The following is a 22,310-nucleotide window of genomic DNA, read 5'->3' as shown; positions in this document are numbered from 1 at the left end:
GGTTGGGAACAATTATTCACATTCTAAAAAATATCAAAAATCATTAACATGATATTAAATCAAGTTTTTTCCTATAGTAATTATTTTCTTGCAGAAATTTAATTATCAACAAAACAAATTCTTTAATTTAAACATGAGTTAATAAGGTCTTCAACACCAATAATTGTTCAAATTATGACAAATAGAATATGAATTTTCAAAAATTATTAACCTTAAAATAAGATTTTTAACAGAATAAATTCAACATTCTCATAGGCAAATTTAGTCATCCCTTCTCCACAATTTAAATACACATAATTTAAGAAGATCAAAAGGACTTTTATCAAGGTTGTGATGGGGTTTAGGGGGTATAATTTGGTTAACAAAGAAAAGGGATAAAAAGGATAAACAAAGAGTAAAAATAATGTATAATAACAAGATTTAATTATATTAAAATATGTATTCTTTTTGTAAAGAGAGTTTTAACTTTAAGATCTTGGACTAGCCTAATTGGAGATACTTTGGCAAGGTTTCTTTATACTAGCACTTTGATAATTTCTTCTTCCTTGCTTGAATTCCCCAAACGTGAATTTTTTATTTTTTTTTTATTTTTCGCTTCAAGGGTTGTTTTTCTTATGTCCTCCAGTTGCTAGATACTCTATTTCTTTGATTTTTCTTCCTATGTGTTAATATAATTTAAAATTTATTTATTATACATTAATGTATTTTAGGCGAAAGGTTTTTGTAATTTTGTTTAGTGGCTAGGTTTGATGTGGGGTAATCAAGAAAAATATCTAGATATAGGCTCAAAGGGTTCCAAGGGTCATACTTTAACTTAGGGTGCCCTATGCTAAATATGAGTTTAAAACAAAGAATGCCTAGATCATCTCTCCCTAAATATAAGCATTTAAAAGTTTGCCTCAAAGGGAATTCTAATTTGTTCTAGGAATGCCAAGGTTAAATAAATTTTGATTAAAATATACCTATATACCATAACAATTACAAAAATTGGTGTTCATGACCTTAAAAACAAATGGTTAAATCAAAGAATTATGAGTCAAAAATTAAAATTAAAATTAAAGCTCAAAAACAAATAGTTTCGAAAAACAACTAAATTTATCACAAGTTAATAAATTATGATAATTCTCAAGCTTGCTCATAATTATTCCAACCATATTATGCTAATAAAAACAAACAAAACAAAATAAAAAAAATTAAAATTTTAACAAAAATATTTCTTCTCCCAACTTAATTTAGCACATTGTCCCTAATGTGTGCAAAAATAAGACCAATTCTCCAAATTTATCGTATATATCATTAACATAAGGTGGAAAAAAAAAAAAAAAAGAAATTTAGAGTTGAGAACACCTTACCACCATTGTATTGAAAAATACAATAAAATTTAAAGAATATGAAGGCATGGAATCCAATGGCTTAAAGGTGAAAGAAATGAGAAAAACTATTAAAAGAGCAAATCGGTCGCGTGCTGGTGTGCCATAGGTGTGGCAATGGCCACGGCCTGCCCATGGAGTCCTCTGGGTCTCCAATATTTAGCGTGGACAGCGAGAGATGGCCATGGCCTCCGACACGGTCAGGCCGTGGCTTTTGCGAAAGTGGGATCGTGAACTCGCGCTGCTACCATAAGCATGGCGTTTAATACACCCTGGGTGTGGACTTTGACATGGCCTGGGTGTGGAGTCCTCTGAACCTCCGAGCGCGCTTCACTTTGAACGACTACGAGGCCACGGGCGTGGCACAGAACATGGCCAACCCGTGGACTCTCCCGAGCCTCCTCTTTTTGAGCTCCTATAAGACACAAAAACTAGATTGTAAGTTTGGTGAAATAAAAATAGATCAACACAAAAACAAAAACTAGATAAAATTAAACATATTTTTACGAAAACTAAACAAATGACAAACAAAACTAAACAAGAGCTAAAATAAAACATGGGTTGTCTCCTACAAACACTTTTGTTTAACGTCGTTAAGCTTAACTCTTGAGAAGTTCATCAAATGATGGTTTTTGCCCATAGTACGTATCATGTAACATCACACATGGGTCTTGGTTGAAAATGCCTTCAAGATTGGCTAGTTTAGAAAAAATTATACTCGTCTTATCAACAACATTTGGCTTCGAATGATGAACTTGGGGAAAGAGTTGTATTAGATCAAGGAGAACACAATTTATTGGAGGTGGTATCACGAAAGAAAGGATCTTCCGATGGTGTATATATAAAGACTATTGATGAGCTCAAACCAATAGTCTCAATTATTTTCTCATCCACCAATATTTCTTTTTCCTCGTCTTCATTTAAAATCTCACCCAATGCCTCTTCTAGTTATACGTCACTTTCTTCATTGTCATTAATAGTCATGTCTAGAAACAAGAAAGTGAGATTTAATCCGTCTTCAAAGGAGTTGTATTCTTGACGTGTAGGCTTTACTTCTTCTAAGGGTGCAACTTCCCATGAAATTTCCTCATAATCTAACTTGCATTCCTCATCTTGAGATCAATTAATTTCGCTGCTTGTACCTCCAAATTCTTGATTGCCGCTTGTTGGATCTTAAAACTCTCACAAGTTTCATTCATGAACTCAATGTGAAACTTAGAATATTCCATTGGAGACTTAGTGAGGGCAGCAATCAAATCCTTAATTTGATTCTTCTTTTTGGGGGTATTAGTGATTCCAACTTTGCAGTAAAGGATCCCAATGCTAATGGTAGTCAAAATCCACCATATCATTTAACATGTGAAGTACATCTTCATAGCTATTTTCTGGAATGTGAATACCGATTGCCGAAAATCTACTATCCACCCAACTTTTTGTTTCATCGTCTAATCCAAAGTAGAACATGTAATTGAGATATTTATTTGTAAAATTATGGTAAGGAAATCTCTCCAACAATTCATTAAATTTTTCCCAAGCGGCATAAAATGGCTTTGAATGTTGTTGACTAAAAATATTCGACTATTTGTCAATGAAAAATCTCAAAATAATTCAAAAGTAAAAATTAATAAAATAACGAAAAACTACAAATAATATAAATAAATATTTCAATTAATAAACAATAAAAAAATTAAAATAAAAAATGTCTAAATTAATAATAAGTTAATTGGTATATTAGTAATGCCAACTCCCGGCTACGGCGCCAAAAACTTGACAGATTTTTTCACAAGTGCACGAAATCACAAACAAGTAATAAAGAGTGGGTAGATTATCTTTCCCATGACGATTATATACTAACTACCAAAATTGTATTAACCTACTATTATTTAAATGACAATAAAGAGAGTTATTTTAAGAAATTAAATTAAAAGAAATAAAAGAGAATAAAAAGAAATCAAGCAACACAATTTGATGAAAAGAAATCAAGGATTAAAAGCTACTAGGGATTTTGACTTTGCTTAATTCTATCCAATTTATTTTATTAGTTTGATAATCAATTTTAATTGTTTACGCAAGGAAAACAACCATAAATCACTAGCAAGCTCTCCCGATGTATTGTTAGCTATTTTAACCCGGTCTAATTATCTATCTTCCAATAGCACAATCAAACATGAATTAAATAATTAAGTTTTATGGTTGATTTATAAATTCATAACCTAAGATTGTTATCTTATAAAAACCCCCATGAGTCAAACCATATAGTTTCCGCATCAAGTTATTATTTCCATATAATTTATTACCTTTTTTCATATCAAACATCATTCTTCCGATAGTGATTAATCAAATAAATCAATCTAGAGGAGAAACCTTGTTCGAAAGTATTAAGTTCAATAATAAATTATACTTTAAACAAGGAAAAGCAAATCTAATATTATAAATTGGAATAGAAATTAAACATACATCAAATCCCTAGTATGAAAATTTAGTTCGACATAACAAATAAATTAAACCCAAATAAACTTGTAAATATTCTCATAATCAACATGAATATTGAAAATAAAATAAGAAGAAAGTTTAGAAATAAAAACTAGTCGACAATTAGCTTGTAGCGGTTCCTTGAATCTTAATCTCCAACTTGATTGCTTGAAGTCTTGTGAAGAGAAACAATGTAGAGAAAAGTATACGGAATAATGGATGTGTTGTGAATCTATTGCCTTTAGTGTAAAGATTTCTCTTTATATAGACTTCGTAGGGTGTATTTGAATCCGAGTAGGAAACTAGCTGGCCTAATTAGGACGAAATATTATTTGAGTAGGAAACTGATTTTATATTGTGTTTCTTCCCAATTAGGAGTTTTCTTTGACCAAATAGGGCTGGAACTCAAACAAGATAGGTCTTATATTATTCTCATACAACTCCATGCACGAGACACGCCCATGCTTCAAATCTACACCGGCTAAATAATTAAATTCGGTCCACTTGAATTTTCAGCTTTCTTGGAGACACGACCGTGACATCTGACACGGTTAGGCCATGTACTTTACTGACTTGGCTATGTTGAATTTTTATCTCTATTTTTCAGCTCCAACCTTCTTTGATATAAATTTTGGCTATTTTCCTACTAAAAACCCTTCAAATCATACTTATCAAGAATTAAGGAAAATTAATTAAAAACATAAATAAATCTAAACACTAAAGTAATTAAAGCTTGACTAAAGTAATTAAAAATAATAAAAATCCTAATAAAAACTATATTAAAAATACTATAAAAATAAGACCTATCACACTTCAACTCAATCATCCACTTATTCACGTATCCTCCTTTAACTGCATAGTCCCTTAAAGCTTCTCTTCACACATCAACACTGGCAAATACTTGATCCACTTCAAGTTGAATATTTCCATCATTTGGATTTTTGAATTCATTAGCATATGTGTTTTTAAAATGGTCACCCTTCTTCCTTTTTTTTATCCTATTTCCATCATCCTCCCCCACATCTAATTAATCTGAGATAGCAAAAAGCCTCTCATCATCTCTTGAATACCCACTGCTCATACTATCACTGTCATCATCAATATCTTGCTCTCCATATCCACCAGATCCTCCAATACCAGGTTCAAGAACTACAAAGTCAGAGGGAGTGCGATCCTTCGAGTCACCCGGGTATTACCAACCAAACACAGGTCGGCTTAAGTGCACGTGGGCCTTCGAAAAAAACCCGCAAGAAAGGCCATGTAATGCCGACCTAAATCGAGGCCCATGAGGATGGGCCCAAAATCAAAGCCCATAAGGAACGTGACAAGACCGAGCAAAAGGAACACTTAGGCCTAAAAGTCCAACTTAGTAGATATTGTACAAATTGTATATATTATAGAATTATAAATACGGTATTAGATGACATAGGCTGTATAAATTCTAGAATATTCACTTTTTTTTGAATTGCACTCTTTAAATTTGTATAAATGGGGATGACACATGTGAGGCTCTGATATGAGCTGTCCAATCCATCAAACGGGATTAGAACGTTCATTTGAATTGGATTCACAATTTAGACATCTTTAATATAATTACTTTTTTTGAAAATAAATTTTCACTTATATTTTTTATTTTAAGGGAAAAATCTAAGCTTTATTTTCCTTCTCTTTTATACCCGAAACCAAAACTGGTACTTATTTTCGGTACTTTATTAATCCTAAATGAATCAAAAGAGCAAATCATCCAAGAATTGAAGAAACAATGCTCAACAAATTTTAAGAATTTTTCTCAAGTTAATGAAAAGTTCATCAATACTGCATATGGGTTTAAGTTGAACGTCAAATTTCCTTATCCTGATCAAATTTAGAGTCCATGCATGATATAACTTAAAACGCAAACATATAATTATATAGAATTTAATAATATATGCTAAAAGGAAAACAACCATGTCTAAGTCTTTCTTGAATCCATTGATGAAATGAGATAGATAGCTTAAATTGAAACTCAAGAAAACTTGATTTTCAGTAGTCAAATTTTGATCCTACGAAAGGCACCATTTTTATCTTTCTTAGCCAACTCACAGAAATGGTTATATGTCTATCTCTAACATTCTACTGCTTTCCAAGTAAAATAGAGATAAGCAAAGGATATAATATTTTATATTGATTTGGGAAAAAAGGAAACTAGCCTTTTATTTAAATGGGCAATATACTTACATTTAATTTCAAAATTTCGCAACCATATGCATAAATCTAGTATATTTTTAAGACGTAAATTCTAAAATTTAGTAAGAAATAATCACTATATTTATTTAAAATTAAATATAAATGCTAAAAAAATACAATTAAATTGCAATAAAATAATAAATTAATATTTCATATAATTACACATAATCATGACTAGTTAATGTCAAGGATTGTTTAGTACTCCCTCTGTTTTTTTATTTTAGAGAAAAATTCCATTTAGATTGTTTGTTTTATAAAGAGAATTTTACTTTAAATGGAAACTTCGAAAATGATGTCATAAGTAAATGTTTAAAATGCTCTTGAATAACCTATATTATTGCCCTTTTTTAGACTCAATTAACAAGTATAATGGTGAAAAAAAGTTGGGCTCGATAATTAATGATGTTATATTTCTAAAGCATGAGTAATAGTTACATTTATAAGCAGTTCCATAGAAATGTGCTCGACTTTACGGATTTGTGCACAAATAAGAATACGTACAGTGACCAGGTTTCATAATATGGTCACACATTTAATTGTTGTGCTTTACTTATAAAAAAAAAGTCTTTAATGTCCATATTACACTTTTAATTTAAGCACAAATTCAAATTTTTTCCAACAAACCTAATTGTAATGCTTTGTTGACTAAGTTTGTACTCAGTTTCCAAGAAGTATGCACTAATTTACTCATGAAGCACGAGTATTTTCTTGAGAGATCAACATGAAATAGTCACAAGTTTATATTATTACACCATATTTTTTAAAAATTACCTTTATGCATATATTAACCCTTATTAATGTGTATAAATTTTGATTTTATATTCTCATATCCATTGATTCATGCAATGGAAAAACAATCTTTAGCCGGATGATTATTTTTTCTTGGGGAAGTTTTCATAATACCATCACATACTTGTATTGTAACATGCTTTTTAAAATTGCCTTTAAGTTGAGAATACACCTTACCAACGTGTGCGACAAAAACTATGCCCTTCTTTCTAAACTTAGAACATGAAAAAGATGAGTTCATGATATCTAACTGAAGATAGTTTCCTTCTTACGAGTGCACTATTTCAAAAACGATGTAAATAAACTGAAATGCTTCAATTTAAAAGTTGACGAGACTCTTGCAATCCTTAAAATTTTAGCTAATAAATGTACATTTGAAATACTCTATTCGTCAGTTAGCTTACTCATCATTAATTATATATTTAAGGCTAATTATTGGTATTATAAACAAAAAAAATAGACAAATTTCTGATTAACTAATATCTAGCTTTTTCTGATTTCTTTAGTAAAAGACAGAGGGAGTAATATTTACAAAATATATTCAAAATAGTAATTTTAAAATAAAAAATAATTGCATTTGATATTAATTTAAAATTTTAACTACCTATAATATATGCATGAAAACAAGCAATTACAAACCAAGTTATTGAATATTTTTGAACTTTCCTAGGTCTTAGGAACCGCAAACTGCTTTATCTTGTTTACAAGCACGATATATACAGCAATCTTGAGAAAATAACAAGTTACTCCATTAATTACAAGCACTTACAGGATCGCATCTTGTCAAAACGTGGTAATATATAGACACACATACATTAAATTTCAACTATTGGTTGGGTCCCAAAAGGGAAAGCAGGAAACTCCGGTAATGGCCGGATGTTTCTGAGTGAACTGCATTATTCAATGTCTTCTTGTACTTCCTCACGTATTCAGCTTTTATATATTGCATATCAATCTCAGTCCGTGTCACAACTACTCTTATCAATGTCGTATCATCAGTTCCTAGACCTTTCATTGCCTTTCGCAGCACCTGCAAAGTCGAACAACATATGAATAATGAATTTTATCCACAAGTCCAAGGTAATCACATTGCAATTGCTAATAGCGAAATGATTTATGTCCATCTTTGTGAGTGGTTTGGATAAGTAATCCTTAATTATAGTCCCTTCAAACACACAGAAGGGAGCGAATTGCTCAATATTATGACGGCAACAAATCAAACGTTGAGAAGAGTCTTATGCAAATCAAATATCTGAACTCAAATTTTAAGAATTTTTTCTGTCCATTTTAAGTATGTGAATTTTGGGCAATTTGCAAACAGTTTAGGCTCAAGATTTCTCTACTACGGTGGCACAAAATGAAAAGCATGCTGATACAAGCACACATGTAGGGTTTTAAATGAGCCGAACCGAGCTTGAGCGTGGAAATCTGAGCTTGAATTCGGCTCCATTATAAAATAGCCAAACTTGAGCTCAGCTTGGGCTTGGCTTAATAACTATAAACGAGTCGAGCTCAAATTTTATCAAACTAAGACGTCATTTTAATATAGGTTTAATTAATTTGTACTTATTGAGCTGGTTCGCGAGCTAGCTCGATAAAGCTGTCTCACATAAACTGAGCTCAAGCTTGGCTCGTTTATTAAATGAGCTCAATAGCTCTCTTGAGCTCGTTTGATATGAGCTTGAGCGAGCACTTAGAGAGCTGAGCCTCGAACAGTTCACAAGCGACGCGTCTCATGTATAATCCTACACACATGTTACGGACTCTGGTTGTCTGGAACATAACAATTGTCTACCACATCAAACAAAGTCTTCAATGACATGATATAACTCATTATGCCTTCCAAATTTAAACCGGGAATATCTTGATTTTATTATAACCAGATGCATACCATAGAACCAATAGATGAGGTCAGAAATGTAATACCTTCGCAAAATACATTGCAGGATTCTCTGAGCATTGCAAAATTGTCAACAGAGCCTGTTTGAAGTGTCCTGATGTTTCACCCTTTACAGCCTAATAAATTATCCACTTAAATTTTAAATCAGAAAAGGAAAGTAAAAAATAGAGACTGAGAAGTCTAAGTTAAGTAGAGGCTAGAGGACGTCAAGGAAGCAAACCTTTTTCAGATTGCTATCATAAACATTACGATAAATAGAAGCTATAGCAGCCAACTGTGCTGAACTTCGTTCACTGAATATGCGGATGAAGGTCTTCTCATCTGTTCCCAATTTCTTCTCTCCAGCCTTGTAAAGTAACTTAGCATCATTCTGCGCCATCTCAAGGTCAACTTCTCGGCCTTCATAGCGAGGTGTACAAAGATATGCAAGCAAAAGCTGAATCAAGTGTTTTACAAAAATATATTAGCAAAAACTCAACATATGAAGACGCAGAAGCAAGGTATTAGCAGCAGTATGCACACTCATTTAGTTTTACTGATATAAAAGATGATTGTGAAAGTACACTAAAGTTTAAAAATCTTTTGGATTTTCTTTTGAAATTTATCTTTTTTTAAAAAAAAAAAAAAATTTGGGCTCCCCGCTAACATTTGTTCAAGTAAACCATTATAAATATCCTAAACTTTGCGTTTTTTAATTTATACCCCAATTTGAACTCCCGAATTTCATGCTTTTGTTATAATTGCATCCCAAACTTTTAGGGCTTTTGAAATGAATAAAAAATACTTAACATGAGACCCATCAGAGCAGGTGGGGTTAAAATTAATCCGACCATAATTAACACAAAATGCACTGATTTACTGTTAACCCACACATCTCATCTCTCTCCCTCCATCGTTTCTGAGACGCAAATCCTATCTATAGCAAGAACCCATATTCGGATAAATTTTCTGCACTTCTAGCTGATCTTGAAAAGAAAAGGCAAAAGATTTATTCTCAAGTCGATTCTCAAGATATTTCATTTGTTCGTTTCACATTTTTCAGCTCCAACGATTGTGTTCCGACTATAGTTAGGTTAAAAGATCCAAACAGGCACAGTTTTGTAAAGATGAAAGAAAAGATGATCCAAAGACAAAGCAAGTATTAGATAAATCGCTGGTAAAGAGAACGATAAAGAATCAAGAAACAAAGCAAGCAAGATTAGGAACAGAAAAGACATCGGAGAAGAAGAGGACACCGAACCGGAACATCAAGTTACATAAATGGGGAAGATCTAATCTTTATAGGCCAGTGTTTATAATCTTGATTTTCTTGCTCTTGGCTTTCTTTGGAAGATCAGTAACAATATTATGCCCTCTATTGGGTGGTATTTAGTTCCTACATCGAGTTCATCATCAGAAAAAGCAGCAATCAATAATAATAATAATAATAATAACAAGAAACTTCCGAGAAGATTTAGTGAGATTTCTCCAAGAAGCCGCGGGAACAATTTTGTTATTGAAGATGCGAAGGATAAATCACCTCATGCCATCAAATAGCTTTCGAAGATTGAATTAATTTGGTAATAATAATAGTGAAGCGATGCGTTTTCAATGGAGGTAGAGAGATGAAACGTTTTGCGGGTTAAGGGTGAAACAAAGTGTTTAGTCTTAACCAGGGGTGAGTTAATTTTAAATCCACCTGCTCTGATAGATACCACTTTAAGTATTTCCTTATTCATTTCAGAAGTCCTAATTTGAGTTTGGGATGCAATTATAACAAAAACATAAAATTTGGGTGTCTCAGGGGTTAAGTTGAAATTAGAGTATAAATATAAGAAACAACAAAGTTCAGGCTATTTTTAATGGTTTACTCAAATTTGTCCCCACTGAAATTGATTTTAGCCCTCAAGCTCATCCCAAATCTTATGCACAAGGATCTATTGAAATTTTAACCCAATAGATTACACTAAAAATTATATATATATATATATATATATATATATATATATATATATATATATATATATATATATATATATATATATATATATATATATAATTATATATATATATAAGTTATTTCATTTATATTTTGTTTTAGCATATCACTATATATTTAATTAAGTATTGCAAAGTTAACTTTCATATCTAATACATAATAAAACAGTAAGTAACTAAGCAGATCTGCTGGTCTAAACTTTATAAGATTACGATCAATGTATTATGTAATTAAAGTTAAAAGAGTTGAAATATTATGTGACTCAATATATTTTAGGTCAAAATTAACTTCAATGTCACATATATAGAAAGTTGTGCTTAGCATTTATAAAAATAAGTATACATTGTGCCCCAACAAAAAAAAAAAAAAAAAAAAAAAAAAAAAAAAAAGAAGATCATGGTTCCGCCATAAGACGTGTTCATGAATTTCAAGAAAATGAAAAGAAATGTGATTCTGCCAAAGAATACAAAAAATTCAAATCAAAGACTCAAGCTTAGAATTATGCTCTAGATTATTTTCTTAAAAGCTTAGGAGTAGTTATAAAATCCAATGTCTTGAAGGTTTAGAATTGGATTTAATCCAACAAACACTAAACACAAACACTGAGAAAATATCTTTAAAGTAAGTTCTACGTTTACTTGATGTTAACTAACATCATAACTTTTTAGAATTTGAAGTTATGCTATTGATTTTCTTTGGTTTTGACTGCTCATGCTATAATAAAAAATTTTTTGTAGTATTTAAGAACTTTTCTATAATAGTAATCAATTTTTTCAAAACAATTATGTTTTATTTTACTAAAAAAAAAGAATATACTTGCAATATTTTTTAATTTATGTATAGAAATTTCATTTAATATTTAAATTTGATAACATATGCTAACATAGAAATATACATGTGAATTCACGTGCTGTAAAAGACTGTTTCCATAAAAACCTGAATTATTCACCTAAAAATCTGCCTATTGTAGCTTTTAAACAAATCCAATATATAGCCTCAGTAACCAGCCAGTGCTGTCCTAGGTAAATGTGCCACAAAATGAGGGGTGGTGGACAAGAAATTCAAAATTGCTTAAGTAGTTTCACAAGAAATATGATAAAGGAATTATTTAACACATATTCATGAATCACTAAGAAAATACCACAACTTGGAACGAGTGTGTCTTAAGTCTTAATAATAAATCTCTATGGCAGCTGGCTGTCCAATTATCTTTTCAGTCATATAAGGTATAAGCATTAGAAATTGACTCTCTTACAAAATTACAGCTATAAGGGTCCAGCAAAAGTTGTTGCCAGGCTAATGACAATTACTGAAACTTCAAATTAATAATTCTCTCTCAGATAATCATATAGCAACAAAAATTAAATAAGAACCAATCTAACAAATTGAACGTAAAGGGCATAAAAGTATTTGCAAACAAAATGGAGCTAGTACAACAAATAACTATATACCAAAGGTAGTTGCAATCATATATTTATATCAATATCAAATAAAGCACAATTGCAGTAACATAATATGACCACTCAAAAAATAACCTTGAAATGAATCGTAAACAATATCTCTTGAACAAGGAAACTAACAAAATCTGAAGTTTGATATTTAGCAAACAAGCTAAATACTAAAACAATGCAACCATGTACCCCTGGGGCACATCTGTTGGAGGTAGAATTGAATAATGTGAAGAAAGAGAAAGAATTTACCCTTTTATGATCCCCAGAGGTGCGTAACTCAATATCTTGCTCAAGGTGAACCCCGAATTTTGCATGGTAATGTTGCTTAAACACCTGTATCTGGGATGGGGTGCGAGAGCAAATTACTTCAGTCGCAGCTTGGATATTCAATGTGTCTGAACTCAATGCCTGCTTGACTATGATTGCATCACGTCCAGGTGGATCATGCATCCAAAGCAGAACTGCTGTCTGAAATACGAGAAAATAATTAAATGTGATGCAGGAGCAATCCTAGTCCTAATTGGATTCCTAGCACAACTAGGATTTTATTTAATTTACTGTTTTATTTCAGATTTGCATTAGTTTTCCGTTTCCTTATTTGATTAGGATTTACTATTTTATCATTGAATAGGAATAGAGTTTTAATTCTTTCTTTAATTAGGATTCCTAATCTAGTTAGGATTTATCACTATAAATAGACAGCACTAGTAGCATTGTAAATCATCTTATTTTCCTCATAATTTTAATTCAAAGGTTATAAACCTAATTATTTACTGTTCCACCTACAATCAACCCTATTCTAGCTTACTTGTTAAAAACTGACAGCCCTACATCTTCCCCTGCGTCAACTGGTATCAGAGCACAAAAACAGATCCTAGGATTCTTTTTTTTGTCTGAATTAAACCATGGTTGGAAGAGGCAGAGGCAGAGGCAGAGGCAATCAGCCCCAACAAGATGAAATAGCTGAGATGCGGCGAATGATTGAGGATTTGACCCGGGCTGTACAAGCCTTGCAGCGTCAGGAACCCGTGGAAGCCCGAATGGAGACTCCGGAAGGCAACCACCAAAACCTTGATTTTCAAGAAGCTCTTGAGAGTGAAGAGGAAGTCGAGGACGTAAACCCCTTTCATGAAGCTGGACCTGCAAACCCAGCAGCACGAGGCAGATTGGAAGAGCGTTTACTTCATGCTCTTGATTTAAATAGTGGAGGAGTTAAAATTGAAGTTGCTGATTTTTATGGAAAATCGCATGCCGAAGACTATTTAGATTGGGAAACTAGTTTAGAAAATTATTTTGAATGGAAACCAATGGTTGAAACCCGAAAAGTGCTTTTTGTAAAGCTTAAATTAAAGAGTACTGCACTTCAATGGTGGAAGAGAGTTGAGGAGCAGCGTGCACGACAAGGAAAGCTTAAAATCAGCACGTGGGAGCACATGAAAACTAAGCTAAGGAAGCAATTTTTAGCAGCTGATTACGCAATGGAACTATATGAAAGGTTCCACTGCTTGAAACAAAATAGCATGTCTGTTGAAGAGTACACTGCAGAATTTAATAATTTGTCCATTCGAGTTGGAATATCTGAAAGTAATGAACAAATTACCTCTCGCTACCTTGCTGGTTTGAATCAGTCCCTTAGAGATGAAATGGGCATAGTCCGATTACACAATCTTGAAGATGCTCGCCAATATGCCTTAGCAGCTGAAAAGCGAGTTTCTCGTTACGGTGCTAGAAGGCCCATAAACAGAAGCAATTTGCAAAACAATTTCGGACCTGCAAGAGGGATTCAAACAACTCAACGAAGCGGGAAAGAGGCTGCCGCTACTAATAAATACAATGAAGAGACAGCCTGTGTTGACAGGAACGGTAAAGGGAAAGGTATTGTACCTTATGGTCGACAAAACAATTCTGGTTCGTCTACAAGGAGAGGCAACAATTCTCAAGTTCGTTGTTTTACTTGTGGAGAAAAGGGACATACTTCATTCATCTGTCCACAAAGGAGGGTGAATTTAGCCGAGTATGATGAAGACCAAGGCCCTATTTTTGATGAATATGATGAGGAAGTAGAAGAAATTGATGTTCATCCAGCTCAAGGTGAGTCTTTAGTTGTTCGAACAGTCATGACAGCCATGAACAAAGAAGGAAAAGAAGATTGGAGGAGGCGTAGCATTTTCCGTACACGTGTTATTTGTGAAGGCAAAGTGTGTAATTTAGTCATTGATGGAGGAAGTATGGAAAATATAATATCAAAGGAGGCCGTAGAAAAATTAAAGCTTCCTACAACAAAACATCCTCATCCATACAAAGTAGGTTGGTTGAAGAAAGGACATGAGATACCAGTAACATCTCAATGCTTAGTGCAATTCACAATGGGAGATGACTTGGTAGATGAAGCATTATGTGATGTAGTACCAATGGATGTTGGGCATATTCTAGTGGGACGACCTTGGTTGTATGATCATGATATGGACCACAAGACAAGGCCTAATACTTATTCGTTCTACAAGGACAACAAGAAGTACACTTTGCATCCTCTCAAGGAAGAAACAAGGCAAACAGCAAATAAAGGAGCTGCAACTAGTAAATTAAATGGGCTTGTAAGTGTTAAAGAATTTGCAGCTGCGCATAGTGAGGTGGGAGTCACATATGCCTTAGTGAGCAAACTAATAGGAGCTGACCAGGTTGAAAAATCAGTTGAATATTCCTTTGAAATTCAACGATTATTGCAGGAATTCAAGGAGCTGATTAATGAAGATGTACCGAAAAGCTTGCCACCATTAAGAAGCATCCAACATGCTATTGATTTGGTACCAGGAGCAGCTTTACCAAATCTGCCTGCATACCGAATGCCTCCTTTACAGCGGGCTGAAATAGAAAGACAGGTTAAGGAATTATTGGAAAAAGGTCTGGTGCGTGAAAGTAAAAGTCCATGTGCTTGCCCAGCCTTATTAACACCAAAGAAAGACGGTTCTTGGAGAATGTGTGTAGATAGTCGTGCTATAAACAAGATTACAATTAAATATCGCTTTCCAATACCAAGATTGGAGGATATGCTTGATCAACTAGCGGGTTCTAAAGTGTTCTCCAAAATTGACTTGAAAAGTGGATATCACCAAATTAGAATGAGGGATGGTGATGAATGGAAAACAGCTTTTAAGACACCAGATGGGTTATTTGAATGGTTAGTAATGCCATTTGGCCTTTCTAATGCACCAAGCACATTCATGAGAGTCATGACAGATGTACTCAAACCTTTCTTGAATTCTTTCGTTGTGGTATATTTCGATGACATTTTGATTTATAGCCGCACCGAGGAAGATCATTTAAAACACTTGCGACAAGTGTTAGAAGTACTTCGTCAAGAGCAGCTGCACATAAACCTAAAAAAATGCAGTTTCCTGCAACCAGAAGTGGTATTCCTGGGATACATTGTGTCCGCTGAAGGATTAAAACCAGATCCAGAAAAGGTTCGTGCAATTACTGAATGGCCAGCACCACAATCCATCAAAGAAGTTAGAAGCTTTCATGGTTTGGCCTCTTTCTATAGGAGATTTATCCAAAATTTCAGCTCAATTATGAGTCCTATAATTGAATCTATGAAAGAAGAAAAGTTTGAGTGGACAAATTCTGCACAAAAGGCATTTGAAAGAATCAAGTTTTTGATGACTAGAGCACCTGTTCTTGCACTTCCAGATTTTGAGAAATTATTTATTGTCGAATGTGATGCTTCACATGAAGGGATTGGAGCTGTTCTTAGCCAAGAGGGCAGACCTCTTGAGTTTTTTAGTGAAAAGTTGTCTGAAGCTAAGAAGCATTACTCAACTTATGATCTAGAGTTCTATGCCTTGGTAAGAGCTATTCGACATTGGCAACATTACTTAGCTTATCGTGAGTTTGTGGTTTTTTCTGATCATCAGGCCTTGAGGTATCTAAAATCTCAGAATAAACTCAACAATCGACATGCTAAGTGGAGTTCTTTCCTTGATGAATTTAATTTCTCACTAAAGTATAAATCCGGTCAATCTAATATTGTGGCTGATGCATTGAGTAAAAGATCCCTAATTTTGTCAATTTTGAGCACTCAAATTACTGGTTTTGAAGAACTGAAAAACCAGTATGATTCAGATTCATGTTTTGGCAAGATAAAGGCTGATTTACTGCATTCTTCAGAAGCTGAAAGTCTGCCATACCGATTGCAAGATGGTTATTTATTCAAAGGGAATAAGCTATGCATTCCTGAAGGATCTTTAAGGGAACAAATCATTAGAGAACTTCATGGAAATGGTTTGGGAGGACACTTTGGTAGAGACAAGACTTTTGCGATTGTTTCTGACCGTTATTATTGGCCAAAGATGGAAAAAGATGTGAGAAAATTGGTGGAACGATGTCCAGCCTGTTTACTCGGGAAGGGAAGCACGCAAAATACAGGATTATATACTCCTTTACCCGAGCCAGATGCACCTTGGGTTCACTTGAGTATGGATTTTGTTTTGGGACTTCCAAAGACAGCAAAGGGATTTGATTCTATATTTGTTGTAGTGGATCGTTTCTCTAAAATGGCTCATTTTATCCCATGTTTCAAGACTTCTAATGCAGTTCATATTGCTGAGTTATTTTTTCGAGAGATCGTGAGACTACATGGTGTTCCGACTTCTATTGTTTCCGATAGAGATGTAAAGTTTATGGGGCACTTTTGGAGGACTTTATGGAGAAAATTTGGAACTGAATTGAAATATTCTAGTACTTGCCATCCACAAACAGACGGTCAGACGGAAGTTGTCAATCGTAGTTTGGGAAATCTATTAAGATGTCTCGTTGGGAGCAATACAAAGACATGGGATCTAGTTATTCCCCAAGCTGAATTCGCATATAACAACTCAGTCAATCGAAGTATTAAGAAGACTCCTTTTGAGGCTGCTTATGGACTTAAACCTCAGAATGTACTCGATTTGGTGCCCTTGCCCCAAGAGGCTAGAGTAAGTGCTGAAGGGGAATTGTTTGCTGATCACATCAGGAAAATTCATACAGAAGTGAAAGCTGCCTTAAAAGACAGCAATGCATCATATGCCTATACAGCCAACCAGCATCGGCGCGTACAAGAATTTGAAGAAGGCGATCAGGTTCTCATCCACTTAAGACAAGAACGTTTCCCTAAAGGAACTTATCATAAGCTGAAATCTAGAAGGTTTGGACCTTGTAAGGTGTTGAAGAAGATCAGTTCCAATGCCTATGTAATTGATCTTCCATCTGATTTACAAATCAGCCCAATTTTTAATGTTTCAGACTTGTATCCTTTTCATGGATTTGATGGAGTGCCATCCTCCATTGAAGCACAAGTACAAGAGCTGCCAATTGCAAAGGCTGATGTTATTGAGGAAGTGTTGGATGTCAAGGAAGCTCGTTCTAGGCGTGGCAACCAATATAGACGATTTTTAGTTAAGTGGTTTGGAAAACCAGCAGGTGAAAGTACATGGATTTCTGAAGAAGAGCTAAAGCAAGTTGATCCAGCCATATATGCGGAATATATCAAGGCTTACTCGTCAGAGCCGAGTCTTTCTCAAACCCGGGGAGAATGATGCAGGAGCAATCCTAGTCCTAATTGGATTCCTAGCACAACTAGGATTTTATTTAATTTACTGTTTTATTTTAGATTTGCATTAGTTTTCCGTTTCCTTATTTGATTAGGATTTACTATTTTATCATTGAATAGGAATAGAGTTTTAATTCTTTCTTTAATTAGGATTCCTAATCTAGTTAGGATTTATCACTATAAATAGACAGCACTAGTAGCATTGTAAATCATCTTATTTTCCTCATAATTTTAATTCAAAGGTTATAAACCTAATTATTTACTGTTCCACCTACAATCAACCCTATTCTAGCTTACTTGTTAAAAACTGACAGCCCTACATCTTCCCCTGCGTCAAAATGTGTGTAAGCATAGACAAAAAATATCTCTATTTTGAGACTTTTAAACAGGACAAACTGATCATGATTCTACATTGCTGGAAATAGAAAGTAAAAATTATCTTAACTAAAAATATTTATGAATGTGTGAACACCAGATTACCAAAAAAATTGAAAAGCCCTCCTAAGGAGGAAGAATAATAGTACCTCCAATTTTCCACTAAGTTCTTTAGACAAGCGCTTAAGAAGATCGTCAGAGTACACTTTTTTGTACTCCTGTTGAATAAGCAAACGCTGTGTTGAATCTCGATGAGCCAATATATTAATCACCACCGAAGTATCACATCCAAATCCTGGGTAAAAAAAGATTAGACATTCCAAAACAGAATATCATATAATTGACAAGTTTTCTGGCTGCAAAATTAATCATTCTTTTCTCACAATTTGAACTACTCTACAACAAAATTTCATTATAGTTATCAACTTGTATGAGGAAAATGGAAGGTGCATTGGTGCAACCAAAAAAAAGGAGTTCTTTCTTGTCAATTTCTTCAGTCAAAAGATTTTTTTTTTTTTTTTTTTTTTAATTCTTACTTTGAAAAAAAAAAGCTTTATTATTTATAGTATGGGAGTTCTAATATTTTTAGGTAGTAGTTCTCTTATGTATTGGTAATCATTCTAATAATAATTAGACAATAAAGTCTATTTGGTAGTATGCTAGTAGCCTTCACAATTAATCTACAATATTTTTTTATTGTCATCTCTAATTCTAAACAATAGAATGCTTAATGTTCCAACCCACCAAAAATGCCAAAGTTTTGGCAACAACAATACATATACTCCTCTTGGTGTTTTCATATCCTGTTAGAACGTCCATTATTATACAACAAGAAGGTGAATCATTATGGTTACAACAATATATGTTCTTTCCAGAAAGCATACTAGGGGGCTTGCAACCTAACTTGAAAGTAGCTCCTTTTATTTGTCAAGCACATTAAGCATATACATTTTGTTCTTAAACGAGCATCCAGATGCATTCAACTTCACAAATCCAAGCTCTTTTTTGAAGAGGGAGAACTAATAGTAAATCTATTAAATGGTTATTGCAAAGGAAATCTTTAAGTTGGAAAACTAACATAAATCGCATTAATCCTATGCCAATAAAGTTTAGGGCATTCTAGCATGAGGGGTCTATTGACCATGAAAATAAAAGGTCAGTGATATAATAGGTTCTGATAAAAGTTCAGAGCTGCAATAGGATTTCTCCCAAGTCAAGGACTAAATTAAAGCCTCAGGCATTTAGAATTTAATTAGTAATTCTGCAATTTAGGATTATATCCCAATTAGACAAGCAAGAGTCTTTCGTCTTTCTGATTGCTTGTGGTTCTAGTTTATTTTCTTAGGCGTTTCAATAACAAATTGTGAGGTAAATTTGTGAGTAATTATTTGTTGAGTGTTATATCTTTAATTCTTTGTTGTCTTCTTCTCCTTCTTCTACGTCAACTCATACCATGCCTTAATTCAAAATTTTTTATATCATCAATCTAATTCTGATATCCCACTTTTTAACCCTCCAATTTTGTCAAACAATAAACCACCAAAAATTCATAAATAGCTAAATCACAAATTAGTCCTGCTTCACAAACTCATAAAGCTTAAAGGTTGTTGTCTAGATAATCTGCCTATACATCAAAAGGGGTATGATCTCAATCCTTACATTACATGAAAATTTTTGAATCAAGCAAATTAAAGATATGAAAAAAAAAAAAAAATAGATGTACCAAATTAGAAACACCATCTTCTTGTATCAATCTTCTTGCATCTTTACATATAGAATGAAGACTATGTTATAACAAAATCTCAAAACTAAAGGGAAAGAAAAGGTTCAAACTGAGATTAAGGAATGAACCTTCTGTGATAAAAGGAATTCAATTAACAGGCACAATTACACTTTGAAGCAACAAAACCGTACGAAAGAAATATGAAGATGGAGATTTGAATATATATAGTTACCTTTGAAAGCGCGGTAGAGATGAACGGCGTCATCTTGGGGAGTCGTAAGCGCCGGAGGTACGGTCAAAGTCGACATTTGTTTCTCCCTTCCTTTCAATCTCGGTTTGTCGTATTCAATTTGAATTTATAGAACAAAACAAGACAGTTGTGCAATTTATTATTGGTAATAAATAGCGTAGCAATTTTGACTTGGCAAAACTTCAGGCATCGGAGCATTTCAAACTTCAAACCAAGCTTGGTCCACCGTATGTTTAGTTTAAATTTTTTTTATAATTTTAATACTATGATTCTTCAAATATTAGTCATATTTAAATACATAAATATACCCATCTATAATTTATAACCTATAATTTATCTCTATTTATATTACTACCCCTATTTCATAATACTTGTTATATCAAAATACTTATCAGATTTGTGGTCTCAACGAGTAATAAATTTTTTTTTTCATATTTAACATTTGTATATGAACAATAATTATTACTTCAATTCTTTTAAAAAATTTTCTCTCTCTTTATTTGCTCCTACCTCTTTGTTTAAAGTAAAGGTAATATAGTTAATTTACTCAAGGTAATATAGTTAATTTACTCAAGAATTTATTATAATTTAAACAAATTTAATGGTTTTCTTAAGAGACGTGAAATTTCAAATTTGACAAGAATTATAAAATAAAGGTAGCACATATAAACGTGAGAATAGAGACACATTAATGTGTGTGGTTTGATTGATTTTCTCACTCTACAAGTGTTTTCACCAATTTGATAAGTACAATAAAGGGCTTATCTATCTATCTATCTATCTATCTATATAAATATATAATTTCTAAGGCTTAAATGATTATGTGGCAACATATTAAAATATTAAACTAATGACATGACATTTCATTTTTTCATTATAATATTTTTTGTATTTGATAAAAATTATTTTTTATGAAATAATCGAGTTACAAAGTCATAAATTTAATTGATGATTTCATTATAATTAACATTTTTATCTTTGATAAATATTGAGTTCTTAATGAAATATTTTTTATCTATTAAAAAAATAATGGACTTATAATAATGATTAATAAAAATGAATTAAAAAATATAGTTACATTAACAAATAGAGTTAAAATATTATTATACCTCATCTAATTTGAATATACAAAAATTTTAAAGAGAAAAATTAAATAATTAATTAACTATATCAGTTGAATTACAATAAGTGCACGTTACAGTTGATTTGGATGGGCAGGTTAAGTTTGGCCTAGATGTTGGTGGATTGATAGTGTGGATGATATATCAAGCTTAGTAATCCTTCTTTTGTCCTATGTTATCTCTCCACATCCTTTATAATTTTTTTTATTTTAAGTTAGAAAGAATTATTGCCTAATTCTGCAAAAAATGCTTAGCACACTTTATGTGGGATATTATCTAGAAAGAATCTACTCTTTGATTTTTAATGTTGCAACAAAATTATGATTTTTTAAAATCATGTCTTTTACACTATTTCAAATACTGAGCAAATTCTTTTATGTTGGGGAGAACCCCGCATACATAGAGCAACTTCTGAAAGTGTATCTGAAACATATACAAGAAATTTGCTATGATATTACATGTATTTTTCCTCATATATTACATTTTGAAAAGGCAATATGAATATGGATGGTGGTATCACTTTGTAGTGTGAATGACCTCCATGTGAAAAAATGCTTTGTCTATAGATGTATTGACAGTAATATCGAAATGTTGTTCTAGCTATGTCTCTCAATTCTATTAATCACTGATAGAGATATACATGGGAGGTTCTAATCATGTAATTCATAACTGGTCTAATCCTTCTCTTCATTTAGTTTGTAATATCTCCTCAATTTATGAGTTTGATTTTGTATGAATTATTTTGTCATTTTCTAATCCCAAGGCTTGGTTTGGGCTCTAACAAATCTTTTGTAATGGCTAAACCATATCAAATTTTGCAAATCACATAGGACCTAGTAATTGCATGTTGATCTTGTTAAATTTTCAACTTTGAAGCTTTCATTTCATTATATATACGCACCTGCTATCAGACATAATGCACCCACCAATTGCTTGTCTTAAATTTTTGAAATAAGAACCTGGGGTTTGAAAGGAGTATTTCAATTGAAGGTTTTGGAAACTTACAATTTCTTTATGTATAGAATGAACTTCATGCTGGTGCTGCTATGTAATAGACAATAAACTATA

At 32.7% G+C, this 22,310-nt stretch overlaps 1 protein-coding gene and 1 pseudogene across 1 annotated transcript; one reads left to right on the top strand and one right to left on the bottom strand.

Annotated features, from left to right (window-relative positions):
- Positions 1–7,488: 7,488 nt before the first annotated feature.
- LOC105646408 (annexin D5) lies at positions 7,489–20,293 on the bottom strand. Its single transcript, XM_012232264.4, has 6 exons — positions 20,104–20,293; positions 18,298–18,443; positions 12,436–12,654; positions 8,978–9,193; positions 8,784–8,873; positions 7,489–7,887 (listed from the first exon to the last, which is right to left on the bottom strand). The coding sequence occupies exons 1-6, from the start codon at positions 20,177–20,179 to the stop codon at positions 7,684–7,686; spliced, it is 951 nt and encodes a 316-aa protein (XP_012087654.1). The 5' UTR covers positions 20,180–20,293; the 3' UTR covers positions 7,489–7,683.
- On the top strand, positions 9,547–10,293 carry LOC149494236 (uncharacterized; annotated as a pseudogene).
- Positions 20,294–22,310: the final 2,017 nt, after the last annotated feature.

The sequence above is a fragment of the Jatropha curcas genome, chromosome 8, assembly GCF_041381405.1.
Source record: "Jatropha curcas cultivar XTBG-Jc1 chromosome 8, XTBG_Jcur_1.0, whole genome shotgun sequence".
Taxonomy (NCBI): Eukaryota; Viridiplantae; Streptophyta; class Magnoliopsida; order Malpighiales; family Euphorbiaceae; genus Jatropha; species Jatropha curcas.
The sequence above is the reverse complement of the archived record's forward strand: the minus strand, read 5'-3'. Positions and strand labels throughout refer to the sequence as shown.

Coding starts and splice junctions, on each gene's coding strand:
- LOC105646408 (XM_012232264.4), bottom strand. CDS start 20,179: ATGTCGACTTTGACCGTACCTCCGGCGCTTACGACTCCCCAAGATGAC. Junction 8,874..8,977: donor ATGATAGCAATCTGAAAAAG/GTTTGCTTCCTT, acceptor ATAATTTATTAG/GCTGTAAAGGGTGAAACATC. Junction 7,888..8,783: donor CTGCAATGTATTTTGCGAAG/GTATTACATTTC, acceptor TCGACTTTGCAG/GTGCTGCGAAAGGCAATGAA.